At 34.3% G+C, this 14,777-nt stretch overlaps 1 protein-coding gene across 1 annotated transcript; it reads right to left on the minus strand.

Moving 5' to 3' along the window:
- Positions 1–265: 265 nt before the first annotated feature.
- Positions 266–14,777, minus strand: LOC110108967 (pyruvate dehydrogenase E1 component subunit alpha-1, mitochondrial). The gene is made up of 8 exons (XM_020839839.2): positions 14,001–14,777; positions 13,839–13,918; positions 9,853–9,930; positions 2,143–2,238; positions 1,986–2,057; positions 1,587–1,640; positions 1,418–1,483; positions 266–500 (listed from the first exon to the last, which is right to left on the minus strand). Exons 1-8 carry the CDS (start codon positions 14,683–14,685, stop codon positions 456–458), a joined length of 1,176 nt encoding a protein of 391 aa, XP_020695498.1. The 5' UTR covers positions 14,686–14,777; the 3' UTR covers positions 266–455.

Raw genomic sequence — 14,777 nt, forward strand, 5'->3', positions numbered from 1 at the left:
GGGACGGCTTCTTCCTGCTTCTTAAAATAGCTTTCTAGTACAAAAATTAATTTTTGTACTAAAAAGCTGCTGTTAGAAGCAGTAAAAAAGCCGTCCCAAACGAAGCCTTAGTTGAAAGCTTAAGCTCTCAACAACATGTCAAAGTGAGTTGTGTAAAAACCGTTCAACTTTACTTTTCCTATTAATTTACCATAATGGGAATCTCGGCTGTCTAGCAAAAGAACAATTCCTTAGATAACACAAGTAAATATGGAGCAATAGGAACTCAGGGGAATTAAGAGGTATTGTTGCAGAAGTATAGCAAAAATATTACTGTGAGCAAAAAATAAACAAGAGTTGCATAAGATCTTTTTACAAAAGAATCGATCGTACAGTTATAGTTCACTGAAATTTTGCCGTCCACATTTATTTGAAATTAGATTTGAAAACAATTTACTTGCTTACAAAATCCTGGTTCAAGGAAGAACAGACTTCAACTCTTTTCTATCTGCTCCAAATGCCTGCATGAGAAGTGGTTCAGATTTAAAGATAATAAAATCATCCCGTTGGCACAATAGCAAATGAAAAAACAATTTCAGGTTTACAAATATCAATTTGGCTTATTTCAGCTTGTTAGATTAGTAGGAATACGCCAATACCATACTTCGACTGGCCCAAGCAAAGGTTATCTACATGCTTATCACCAAATGTATGAAACTTGGCTATTGGTTGATGTGAAAAATCTACTTATGATACTTAGCCAAATAAATTTAATCTACTTTTACAATAATTACAGAAGATGTTAGTGAATAAAAGAGAGCATTTTATGCATGTCTTCGCTCATACAAATAGTTCATTTCTGTTCTATTGAGAAAGAGCCGCCAAATCTCAACAGCTCAACAAAGTTTCTTAGTTTTATTTGGGACAACTTTCTTGATGTTTTCTAAAATAGTTTTTTAGTATAAAATTTTCTAGTTCAAAAATTTTTTGTATTAAAAAATTGTTTTAGAAAGCTGGAAGAAAATTGACCCTAACAATACTTTATTCTTAAAAGTTGAACCAATAGATAATTGCAAATGATTGCAATCAATTTAAATTAGATGGTCAATATTTTTACTTTTGATTAAGATATTTTTCAATTTAACTTATGATAGTTATGACTGTAATTCATTATGGATTTGAATTTCGAATTAGATTGCCAAAGTTTTTATTCGTCATTAAGAAATTTCAGTTGAAATCTTTTTCAATCTAATGCTTAGAATCAATAAATAATATTTCTTAATTCAGATTAAAAACAAATATTAGATGACTAATATGATAGTAGAATTCCAAAGGTTGTGTTGTGTAATATTATAGATTTGTTTTCTGAACAAAAATAAATAAATAAACAAACGATAATAGTAGAGAGGTAGCAGATGGAAGCACCAAGTTTCATTACCTCTACACCAAGACCTTTAACATACACATTAGTAAATAACTCAGACGGATCAGGCATGGGAGTTTCCTGCAAAATGGCAAGGGCATAATGGAGAATTCTCAATTATAAATGTAAGTAAACAAATGTTAAATTTATTAAATACAAATCCCATTAGCAAAGCACAAGTTACCTTCGCCTGAGCAATTGCATCATCTACCTCTTTCCTGACTTCCTTCTCGATATCCTGTGATGAGAAGGAAAATTTATTTACAAGTATTTCTATTCTGAGATGTGAACCCCAGGTTTCTTTTTTTGGAGGCCAAGGGTAATACACTTACTACATCGACTAGTAGTACATTTAGGCATTGTTTGGGATAGCTTTCTTACTGCTTCTTAAAGCAGTTTCTTAGTACAAAAATTAAAATTTTTCTACAAGAAAACTGCTTTAAGAAGTAATAAAAAAGTCCTTCCAAACAAATCTTAATGTTAAAAAAATTCATTCCTTTTAGGCTAGATATTAAATGCCTAGGATGGTAAATTTACCTTGAGCACAGCAGTAGATTTTAGACACACAGGCTAGTAAATTTACCTTGAGCTCTGAAGCAGTAGAAAGTTCATGGGATAAGATCAATTTCCTAACTCTTTCAATTGGATCACGCTCCTGTAAAAAGCATTACATAGATGGCCGGTCAAATCAATCACTAACTGAAAGAACTTCAATAGCCAAAGATTCAGAAATAACTGACCTGTCTTACACCCGAAATCTCATCACGCGTGCGGTAAGTGCTTCCAGGATCAGACATAGAGTGACCATGGTATCTGTAGGTATCCATTTCAAGGATCTGCGTATAAGGAAAATATAAGATACTCAGAGTTTGGTCAACTTTAATGTGATGCTAAAAGAAAGATGGAGTCAACCTAATATTATTAAACAGCAGGAAAGTGCAGAAATGGCTAATTATCAAAGTATGATACCAAACCGTATGTTCAAAATGCCCTTCAAACAGAATGCTCCTGTCAAACATGAAACCGGGTCCCTCCGGCGGCCTCAATGAAAGCCACCTAGAGACCGATATCATATGGAGATACACTACGAAATGATTATATCAATATCTAACAAGTATTCCTTGAAGGCAACAACAACAAGTCTTTATATAACAAGCCAATTCCTCGAAGGCACAATAAAGAAAATAACCTAACAAAAGAACAATGGTTCAAAGATGAACTCCAAAAATTATCCAACTAAAACAACATGGAGAAATCTAAATAAAACAACATGGAGAGATTTAAGTTTGCACAATAAATTGCACTTCAGTTTGCACCCGACTCCTTCAAGAGATTATAAATTCGCAAAGCTTCATAGATTTTTGTAACCAACTTTAATGAGTGAAAAAATTTAAATTATCGTGGATTATCAAATGACTTGGGAGTGTGAAGTAGGTCAAAGTCAATTTGTCTAAGGGTCAAACATAATGATGAGGACATCAGCAGAAGATTTCAACTAGTCTATCATCGGAGGAATCGTAAATCGACGGCTACGATTCAGAGTCTCTATTTATGATGCATCTATGTATTTCTTTTATGTTTATTTCAGTTTTACTATTGTACCCCTGTGAGGGATCTCTTTTATGTTGTAGCCCCGAGGACATGTAAGTCTTTTTTTTCCTTGATTTTGGAGGCCTATATATTAAGGCCTTAGCCATTGTATTAGGGTTAATGATAATTTGAATGAAATTTCCAACATTTGTCTTCTTCTTTCTTGTGAGTTCTTGAGAGAAAAGAGAACCCTAGGAGAGGGTCAAGCATCACCCGTCAGCCGCCGGTACAGGTCGGGCTCGCGGTTCGTATTCATTGTATTTTCTTTTTTTTTTCCTTTCCCTTCCCCCATCGCCGGCCAACCCTTCCTCTTCCAACCCATCGGCCTCCCCATCCCCCACCCCAAACTGTCGATTAAGCCTCCCATCCACATCCCCCGTAGCTTGCCTCCCTTCTCCCCAGCCCATGGCTCAAGCCCCACCCCTAGACCCACCTCCTTTCTCCCTAGCCGCCGGCTTGTCTGGTCATATCCCTAGCCGCCAGCATAGGGCCTTCTTTGCCTCCACATTTCAAACTCCTAATTACTTCCTTTCCATATAAATTGCATCTCAATTTGGGAAGATTTCAATTTCAAATTCCAATCCTAATTGAGTTAAAATCCTTTCTTAAATTAGCCTATCTATATTTGGAAAGTTTCCAAATTCAAATATTTTCAAATTTGAAATTAAATTGAAGAGATCCTCTAGATTTAATCTCTTTAATTTAATTACCCTAATTTGGAAACCACTTAAATTCCTCCCCAATTCCCTCCCTCCTTCCCTAGCTGATGCCCCTCTTGCTTCTCTCTCTCTCTAATTAATTCCTTTCACCCATTAATGCATGGGTCCACATACATTGTATGTGGACATCTTTCCCTCTCCCCATATGGCTGGACCTCTCCCTCTCCCTCTCCTTAATTAATTCTTCTCATTAAGGCCTTCAATCAAAGCCTTTTTCCAAGCAAATCCGCCCCCCATAACCCTCCATTATTGGACATTCAATTTTGAAATTTATTCCCTCCTTTCTTACTAAAATTTTGAATTAAATTTTTAATTTAAATTTCATATTTTAGTTTAAGTCCCATCCACCCCAAATTTGGAGTTCAACATTGGCCCTTCCCCTAGTATTGGTCAAACCCTAACCCCTTCTCCATTATTTTCCTATTCCCTTGCTACACCAACAATCCAAGGAGGAAGATATGCTACTATTGGATCTCCTTTCCTCCATGGATGGCGGATCCCAAGCATGAACGCGGATTCGTCTACGACCAACAAGGCTTAGTGGATATTTTACAATCTCCGTTCTTCGATCTCAATCTAGAAGTTGACAACACCGTCGACGAATACTTCGACCACATCCTCTTCACCTGACATCTTCTATTGAAGAACACCAACCCTACGGACATTGGCGAACCATCGGACATCCCCCCGTGTCATCCCCTCCGGCCAATGTTTAAAATTGTGTATTCGGGTATAGAGGCGTTTTTCATTCGTGAGGCGAAGCCTCAAAATCAAAAGATTGTGTAAACATAAAATGATAAATTTTTTCTATACTAATAAGTGAATAATATAAAACATAAAAAAATATAAGAAATGAAGTGAAATCAAAATATCTCAATAATAAGACAACATGAAATATAGTTCAACTCAAAATTCTATCTTTCCCAAATCCCAATATTCTTTTCATTAACATATAATTCCAATTTCCAAAAATAAATAGTAATGACATATCACATAAGAACTCATAAGTCATCAGCACTGTCATCACTAAGGGGTTCTTCATTTGAATCATCATTATGGTTAATTGCTCTCTCCCCTTCCTCCTCTCCTATAGAGTCCAATGTCGGGCATTTACTTCAAGATTTATGTAAGTTTTAATATATATAGCGTGAGGCATAAGCCTCATGCCAGTGAGGCGAGGCTGGCCTCAAGGCGGACCTCAACCAAGTTGAGGCGCAAGCCTCATAAAAAAAACTTGAGGCGTAAGCATCGAGGCATTTTTTATTGGAATTGCGCAAAGGCAGACCCTCAAGGCGAGCCTCATATTGCACAATTTTAAACCATGCCTCCGGCTAACCTTCTATGGATCAAGATCGTAGACGTCCTGTTTATTTAGGTGGCATCTCTAGGATTACTGAAGTTGTTCTTCTGCTAACCCCACTATCAAGAGTAAAAGAGAGGGAAACTTGAAGGTGAATTTCTATTTGTTAAACGGTGGATTCTGTTATTATGCATCTAGTGTTATTATAAATTTTGTTTTTATTTTAAATTGTTCTAGTAATCTTCTGTGTAACTAACTATCAGAGCATATATAATTGCAACTAAGAACTCCTAGATCCTTATCTTGGTGAAACATTGAGCTCACAATTATCAAAGCTTTATAACTTGTTATTAATTCCCACGCAATTCCTGTTTCCATATATGTTTCACATCACATAAAGTCATTAATGTTGACGCTTGGGTGCTAGAATTGGCACACACCGATTGCATAAAATAGAAGATAGGCATAAAGTCCATGGTGCCTGGTGATGAAAATCTTGCCACAAGATCACTTAGTAAGGAATAACCATTAGGATCATTTCATGAACCCCAAGCAAACCCAAACTAAAAGTTACCAAATAAATTTTTCATGTATTTCAAAAATACTTAAAAATGCATTATTTCCTCTTTTTATAGCAAAGCAATGTTCATGGAATTTGTTTAAGTGACATAAAATCAGCGCAATGTGGAATGGATGTTAACATTGTTCAATCTATTAGTGCTTTGCGATAAGTCATACAATCTAGTCACAAGTCAAATTAGCTACACCAATTTTTTTACAAAATTATTTAATCAAATTATTCAAAGTGTTATGAAAAATAATATAATTTTATATGGCCAATTTTGTTCACAAACCAACTGACTAACAAAATTAACCGATGCAGTTTGAAGAATACAAGATGGATGCCTTCTTTTTAATTTCGAATTATTATATTGATTTGATAAAAATCAGGTTGAGCTCTCAGCTTGGTCCTATATATATTATATATATATATATATATATATATATATACTATATAAAAAATGTATTGCAGTGTCTGCGCCGTACCCGTGTCCTATATTTTCAAAAAAAGTCGTGTCCCGTGTCCGTGTCTCCGTGTCCGTGTACGTGCATCATAGCTGACCACAATCCTCCAAGAAATTGAACAATCTTGTTCTCTTCAGCTTCCACAAGATTGCATTTAAACAGGAGCTACCAAAGTTTGATAGCAAATTCTTCTGCTGACAATTCCCTTTGTTAGAGTATTATGAAGCTTAAGGAAATTTTCTTGGAAATAATAATCTGGAAGACATATTCGCTGCAATTATTTTTTCACTTTGAGCCAAGAAGTAATCTTGCTACGCCCTTCACTCCAGCATTTTTTTCTCAAATTCTCCCATCACATTGATGAAAATTTCTTCAATTCGATGGCAGCAAGTTTAATCATCTACTCCGGCAAAACTTCTTTATATTCGAAAACTCATTCCACTATATAAATCCAAGTAATGAATTCACCCATATCTAAGCTTTCTTCAAAACCCAATATATAAAACTTGATCCAAAAAACATAAGCCAATTTTCCTGCATCTCGATCTAGTGGTCGTCAATGAGAAACTTCATCAATTAAGTCTTCTTGACCAAACAGGTTCACCTTTTCCTCCTCATGATGGCCACTGGACAGACTTGTAGTTCCCCAAGTAGTTGTTTTTGAAATCGGCAGGATAATGCTACAAGTACAGTATTTCTAGCTGTATTTCTTCAATCACAATTTCTTGTTTGGTCGCTGATTGTTCCTTCGAGGCAACATCCCATTTTTTGTTGGATAGGTCACTATTTGTTCCTCTAGTTCTGGTACCAAATGATACTGCAGCTTATCGTGATAGCCTACAAAGATGACATTATGCTCTTTCCTCCACACGCTACATCAATCACTAGTGTTTGACATTCTTTTTTTCATGTTCCAATGATGACATCCTGAAAAGAAGTGGGCTACATTCCTACACCTACCCAATTCAGGAGAGATTATTCTGTGTGTACACCGGACGGGAACCGTCCGGTTTTGTCTCTGTGAGACAAACCAAACAGTTCTCCCCGTCCGGTGTCCGCACAAAATAATTCATCCCAATTCAAACTTCACCACGTAAGAAAAAAAACTCTCATGACACACAAAATAGGGAACTAATGTTTCCAACCAATGTTATTAAGTCCTCCCCTCTTAAATAATTATTGCAGTGTTTATATAGGAAACCCCCATAAATTATTTTCTTGATTATACTTTACAAGCTATAGGTCTAATTACCTAAAGATAAAAGAACAAAATAAGAAAATTGATTAAGTCCGAGAATGTTACTAAGGTCTCAACATAAGTGTCACTTCAAGCTTAGAAGTATTGTAAGATAAAGACGGTTTTCATTGGCTTATTTAAAATCAGAAAAATTATTTTATGTGTAAACTTCTTTTATTACAATTCTTTAAAGTTATTCTTGTATATGAAATTAAACAAGCCTTCCATCTTCAAAGTTTATTTGCAATATTTTTTGAGTCAGAACATTCTTTGCAATTCATTCAAGTTCATTAGATCAATAATAAAGTTTTTGCTTTTAAAGTGTTACACTTTCATTTCTAGGATTTACAAAAACTAAAATTACAAATTTTGCAAAACAAATAACACTCATTATAAAACTATAATCATATTTATTAGAGTATTCAAGTTAAACTATTTCTACAAGCATTTCAAAATAAAGTTGTTTAGTGTTTTCATTAGTAGGTCCAACATGAAGCGAACAATCAAATCAAATATTTCACATTAACTCTGAGGTTTGAATCATATTGATATTGTCATCACTTGCTTAATTTATGTTACTTCAAAAAGTATATTTTTTATTATATCCACCTCATATTTAATGCCTAAGAAATTAGTTTCATTGTACACATCAATCTAGAAGAGAGACTACAAGTAAATTAAAAGGTGTCCTTAACAATCACCTCAAACATTTTGGAAAATTTTGATTCTAGGAAAAGTTTTCTAGTCTAGAGATTTTGGAGTTGTAGATGTTTGGTGTAGGAAAGTACACTCGATTGCACTAAGTGAAAAGAAAATGTGTTGATGTAGAGGGCTTCTTTATCCTATTAAGAAGATTCTTGTGCTTATTGCAAAAGGCAATGGAGTTCTAATCTAGATGTTAGCTATGTGTATAAGTCTTAGAGTTGGTTGAACAACGTAAAAATCATTTGTGCACATTGATCTCCACAGCTTTACATTACTTGTACTTAACTTATGTTTTTCATATATTGCTTGTTTTAATTGTTCTATGGTGAATATAATAAATAATTGATTTTGAGCTATACATGCCTCTCTCTCACACAGAGACAAATATCTCAAGTCTTTCCTTTCAATACCATTTTCTCTTCTTTCTCTCATCCCACTACTGAATGCAAGTTATCACATACAAAGTTCAAATTCAATTAAATAGAAATAAAACAACTTCATATCATTTAATTTTGAGAATATAACTACTAAAGTCAAGCCTAGATGGTTAAGATAAAAAAAGTGCCTCAGGAGACTAAGCATGAGATAATATCATGGAGACCAAAAGGTTCATTTTTAAAAATTGCAATTAGGTTAGCTACATCATGTGGATCTTAGTGGTGGGTGATGAGGAAATTATTGATATCCAAGTAAAGCATGGCAGAAATGCGAATATAAATATGAATGTGTGTCAAAACAATGAAAGATAGATTGAAAATTGTTAATATTACAACAAATGGTTGTTGGAATCAAGATTTAGGTACCAAGGATAGAGTTATGTAAATTTTGGAGTGTAGCTTATTCGATCAGTGAAAATTACGATGGAGGTGCAAATGATAGAAGAAAAGCATATCACATATGAAGAAGGGGAAGAGAAAAAAAAATGGAAGGAATGAATGATTTTGTTTGTGGAGGTAGATTTAGCTTCTTCTTTTATTTGCATAGCCAAAAGAAGGAAAGGCATGTTTTTTCACTTAATGTTGTGGAAGCGTCAAGTTAACATGGTCGGCAATATGATGCTTTCTACTCAGTTGTTAGATAGGAATGTTTCTCAAAAGGCTATTGTTGTAGTGGAAAATGAGGAGTGGCAATTTTGCCTTTTTTTTTAAGTCAATAGAGAAACATGTGTCATAGACTAGGAAGTTAATAAGCATGATTCACATAAACTTCTAGTAAGTTGCCATAATAGAGATAATTGAGTTATATAAGGCTCCCAAAGCATGATATGGTGTTTAGACAAATATAGAAAAAAGTAGAACATATATGGTGTAAAATAGACTTGGTAGTTTAGGCATATAAAAAATAGAATATATACCAATAAGACAAACACGCACAAATAGTTTCAAAGGATTATGAAGAAAATGAGAGACCAAAGGTAAATGTATGAAAGTTATGCTAGGGGTTTACTAAAAATAATTTTAACACTTCATAGTTACAACACCCAAAAGCAAAAAAAGAAAAACGACAACTTTGGCTGCAAATATTGAGATAAAGTTAAAGATAATGATGACAATTTTGAGAATGAAAATGACTGATATAAAAAATAAGAATGCACAATAAAAATTGTTATGGATAGAATACAAATAGTTGAGATAAGGCTAATAATAACGATAGTAATTATACAAAAAAACTAGCTAGGATTAGAGTACAAATAGTCACGATAAGGCTAATAATAATTATGGCAATTTTAATAATGAATCAGCTTGATATAAAAAATAAGAACAAGCAAAAAACTTGTTTCGAACAGCAGCAGAAAAAACATAATTATATGTAGCCAAATACATTGGAAACTCGGCAATCAAGAAAAATTAAATCAAAGCAACTAATCACTCACCATAGGTCCATTTTTCAATACGTGTTCTTTAGCAAATTTGCATGCTTGCTTCACTGCAAGAACATCCATACCATCAACCTGTCCAAATAATACGTAAAAATTTATATCTCTAGGCCGGTACAGTAATTCAACAGAAGCTATTAAAACAGCAAAAAGGTTCGAAAAGAAACAGAAATGCTAAACAACTCCACACTCAATTATTCAAGCTCTGGAACTTCTGACTGTTTTAATATTAGATTATGTGGATTACTCCAACAAAATATTTATGAAAATCACTGCGCACAAAAACTGAACAACAAATGGAGTAAAATTTTCAACAGTCTTTCTTGTAAACTTGTATCTTCATATATTTTGCTCAATTGTATAGCAATTTGCCAGAAATATGATAAGTTTGTATATATTAACGTGTTAGATTCCAAATACACAGCAAATATGAAAGGTTGGACTAGGATTCAAGCGACCAAGAAGTAAAACTTTGAAATTTCTGGAAGAGGATTTATCATGATGATTTTAAAGAGTAAAAAGCCAAAGATCATGAAGACATTTCCATCTTTTATCTACAATATATAGCAAAAATTGGACTTATAAAACAAGCAATCAAATTTCAATAGATAGTTATCCCGGAAAGCACAAGTTCCATAGAGCTGAACAGCATCAATCGACTTGTTTAACTCAGTACTACAACTGATTCTTCAAAGGGGAGTTAAGATAAGCTCCATGAATGTAAACAAACTATAGCTATGACATACAGTTAAGAAATTGAGAAACATAAATCCAAGTTTCATAAAGAGACGTCTCATAACCAAAAATGTGAAGAAGTTATATTTTTGTCGAAGTATTGCAAAAAAACAATGGCATTGTAGACGTGCTGAATGCAAATCTAAAAGAAAAGTATCAATTAACAAGAAAAAAGAACTAAGCAAAAGAACCATTTTCCAAAACACAATATGAATCATCTAAATCCTTTGTTTAAATCAAAGAAAAGAGGTCATTGAGTCAAATACACCTAAGACGCTTAATGACCAAACCTACTGCTTATCAGGAATGAGAAATGCATCACTATTTCCATCTAACGATTTCTGTTTGTCCAGCAACACTACCCCAATTATAGCATAATCAAATGCACTGCTATCAATGAATCACTACTATGGCAAGCTAAGTCAAGCTAAGCAAATCACAGGAGAAATGCAGACCCAGTAAAATGCAAACAAGCGCATCAAATAAGATATAAGTGTTTATCTTAAAGGTCAACTAGGAGAAGCTCAAGCATTTTCTTGGCTATTATTCTAGTATCACACCAAACAATTTTAATGTAAAATCAAAACTTGTTTGTTTATTATAAAAAGGAAAAGCAACGGTTTTGGGTGAATCCAATTTGGCGGCTGACCTTGATGGAATTATTAATAGAGGTGTGTTTGTCCATCTAAAGAATCAGAGTAACTGTTCACAAATACCATAGAGGTAGTATTTCCTCGAGCATTTGAGTTGATTTGGGTACATTTCGGGCTTTATTTAACTTTCTATGGCTATTATAGAGTAATCAATAATAGTAATCATCACTGGAAGAATTACAAGGTTTAAGTATTGAAATCCTGAATAAATCCTGAATAACCTTAATGTTGTATTTCTTTCTGGACCAACAAATACTTCCAACATTGAAAACCAAAAAAAAATCAAAAATGGAAGGGTCATAATGATTAATAGCAACCAAACCAATCATCAATTATAATTTAGCCTCGGTCTAAATAATCAAAAAATGGAAGGGTCATAATGGTTAATATGATATTTCTATGCTTATGTACCAAAAGTCATGCCAAGGCCTGACATTTGTCAGCCTATTAAGGATCCTACTTCTATTCTTCAAAAATCTTCTCCATGCAATATTATATCCGAATTCACCAATGTTACAATTGATTGTTCTAAAGTAGATGATGATGCTAGCTCAGTTCAATTTCAATAATCTATCAAAACATTTAATTGATTTAGCGGATAAAACATTTCAACTAATATTTAATCATTGAGGGAATAATTGAAAGAAAGTCTTTCTCAACTCTTCCAAATTTACTAGATTCAAGCAAACCGTAATAACTCTCCTAGCAATTTTGGCATTATGGACTTGGTTGAAGTTTGAATATTTGTATGATCCACTCTTCTAAGATATTAATTACTCTCTATGTTTTATGTTAACTTGATCTGATTTATTTCCTTTTTTCTTTCTTGATGGCAATCCTATGCAACTACATTTTCATGTATCTTCTTCGCTAATTAATTATAAATTTTTCTTATTTTTTATAAGTTGTCCTACCCAAAGCATTTGTCGTTCCCTTTTCAAATGACCCAAATCAAGCAAATTTTATGTAATACTCACATAACAACAAAGATAAATAATAACTAAAAATGCAAAATTAGTAAATTGATTAATTTTAATTATTAAGTTTAGTTATTTAATTAGTAATTATTAAAAACAATTATGATGGTAATTGAAAGTTTTATATTATCAGAATACCTAAAATGCCAACATTATGTAATTATGATTACAAATCCATTTGGATTAATTTATTTTAAAACATTTTTACAATAAAGATATAATAAATAATAAGATTAAATAAAATTGCAAGATTAAGTGAATATCTATTAAGAAGATATTTCTTATTCATGACTTAATGTTTCTTTTGTAAGAGATAAATTATAAATTATAATACTATTATTGCATATATATATATATAAGGGGATTAAATCTAAATGGCTAACTTAAACCAAGCCAAATGAAAGTTAAAAGGAAATAGAGAGAGAGAGAGAGAGAGAGAGAAAGAGAGAGAAGGGAGCTAGTTCAGCAACATAAGATAGAAAAAAGGGAGAGCTGCGAAGGAAAGGAGCGAGCAAGTAGGGAGAGAGATGAGATGCGAATGAACAAGGAGGCAAGCCTACAAGCACAATCAAGATCGATGAGCGGTGCTAACTAAAATGGCAGGCGATGCGTGCCCAAGCAGCCTGAAGCTAAGGCAATAGTAACAAGAATGGACAACAATAGAGTTAGATTCTTGCTTCTATGGATTGAAATTGAAAGGAAGAGGTGATGGCTCTGTCTCTTCAAAAAAACATAAAAATTCAAACAAATAACTAAAAATCAAATAAATTCAAAATTAGAACTAATGATAGAACCAATACTTTAACAATCAAAACAAATAAATCAAATGAATTCAATTCAGTTCAATTTTTCAATTTTGACTTTATTTCAAATATTGCAATCAAGTATTGGTTCTACTCACAACTGCTATTGTTTTCCTCAGAAATATTGCAATCAAGAAATGTAAATTATCTACTTAAATATATTTTTAAAACTCACCTCAATGTATGTTGATATTTTTTAGACAAGATCGAGCTTGATGGGGTCATTGAAGGTTAAGAGCACTAGGAAAGAAATGGGGAAGTTAAGCACAATTCTAAGTTATTAGTTTGTTTTCGATTTAAAAGATCTTTTTTTTTTTTTTTTTGGATAGAAATTATCTTTCATGAAAGAATGAAATTGTAATATTATTTACGTCACTATAATTTTGTCGTTATTTTATTGGAAAATGGCATGGACAATCCATAATCACGATCATTCGCTGCCACCTCGATTTACAATGAGCTTACGAGCTAGGTTGTCACAAATAATCTATGATTCATTAGATTATTCAAATCCTCCCAAAAGATGACTAGATATTCTACTCTCAAGGTAGATTCATCATTTTTATTTTGCAAATCATGGATGCCCAGAACAAAAATAAAGCAGTCTATTACTCTGGCATCTACCACTCAATCCGCGCACCTTTGGCTCTATTCTAGGATTCTAGCTGATCCTAATTGTTGATGAGTTAAATAATTAATGAATAAGAGAAAATCTGTAAGAATATCATTGCAAAGAACTAGGTCAAAACTAGAATAAATAAACAAGATCAAGGCCCAATACTAATCATTTTAGAAAAAGATCTCTTCTTTCTCACCTTCAACCCAGGCACATAATCCCCACGCTTGTAATAGGCAGGACTCTTCGCTGCTCTCCATTCTGCCGTACCCATTCCATCTACAAACCAATAAAAGACCAAATTATTAGAAAGACAGTCTACGGAAAAGATGAGTTTCAATAGAAAATGAAGAAAACTCACAGTGATTGTTCTCGCACACCAAAATCACTGGCAAATCCCACAACGCTGACATGTTGAGAGCCTCAAAAAGTTGCCCTTGGTTGGCCGCTCCATCGCCATACATCGTGAACGTTACCGTCTCATCTTTACAATACTTCTGCCCAAAAGCAATCCCACATCCAAGCGGAACCTGCGCTCCAACGATTCCATGTCCGCCATAAAAGTTAGTCTCCTTCCTGTAAAAGTGCATAGATCCGCCCTTGCCCTTGGAGCAACCAGCACGGCGGCCCATGAGCTCGGCGAACGCTTCCAAAAGGGTGCCACCGCGGCCGAGGAAGATGCAGTGGTCTCGGTATGCAGTTATAATGGCGTCTCTCTTGGTGATTGCAGCCTCCATGCCGATGGAGACTGCCTCCTGACCATCGTAGAGGTGGCAGAAGCCGCGGATGAGCTTCGCCTTGTAGAGTGAGTCGGCAGCGATCTCCATCCGGCGCATCAATGACATGTCATGGAAGAAGGTGAGGAGCTCCTTCGGAGTGGTCTCAACGGAGCGGGATGGGGGATCGATATTGTGACCGGTGAAGGGGACCGATGTCTCGATGGTGAGCAAAGTCTGGTCATCATTGGAGGCGGAGGAGAAGGAGCGGGATACTATCCTGCGTAGGGGTGGAATAGACGACAACGAGAGGCGGCGAAGGGCGGCCATGGCTTTGGATCTTTCGTCTGCGGACTGCGGATCGTATGCGAGAGGAAAAGAAAAGAAAAGAGGTAGATAGATGGAAGGGCTGATTTTGCTCG

The sequence above is a fragment of the Dendrobium catenatum genome, unplaced genomic scaffold (assembly GCF_001605985.2).
Source record: "Dendrobium catenatum unplaced genomic scaffold, ASM160598v2 original_scaffold_71536, whole genome shotgun sequence".
In the NCBI taxonomy this organism is placed as follows: Eukaryota; Viridiplantae; Streptophyta; class Magnoliopsida; order Asparagales; family Orchidaceae; genus Dendrobium; species Dendrobium catenatum.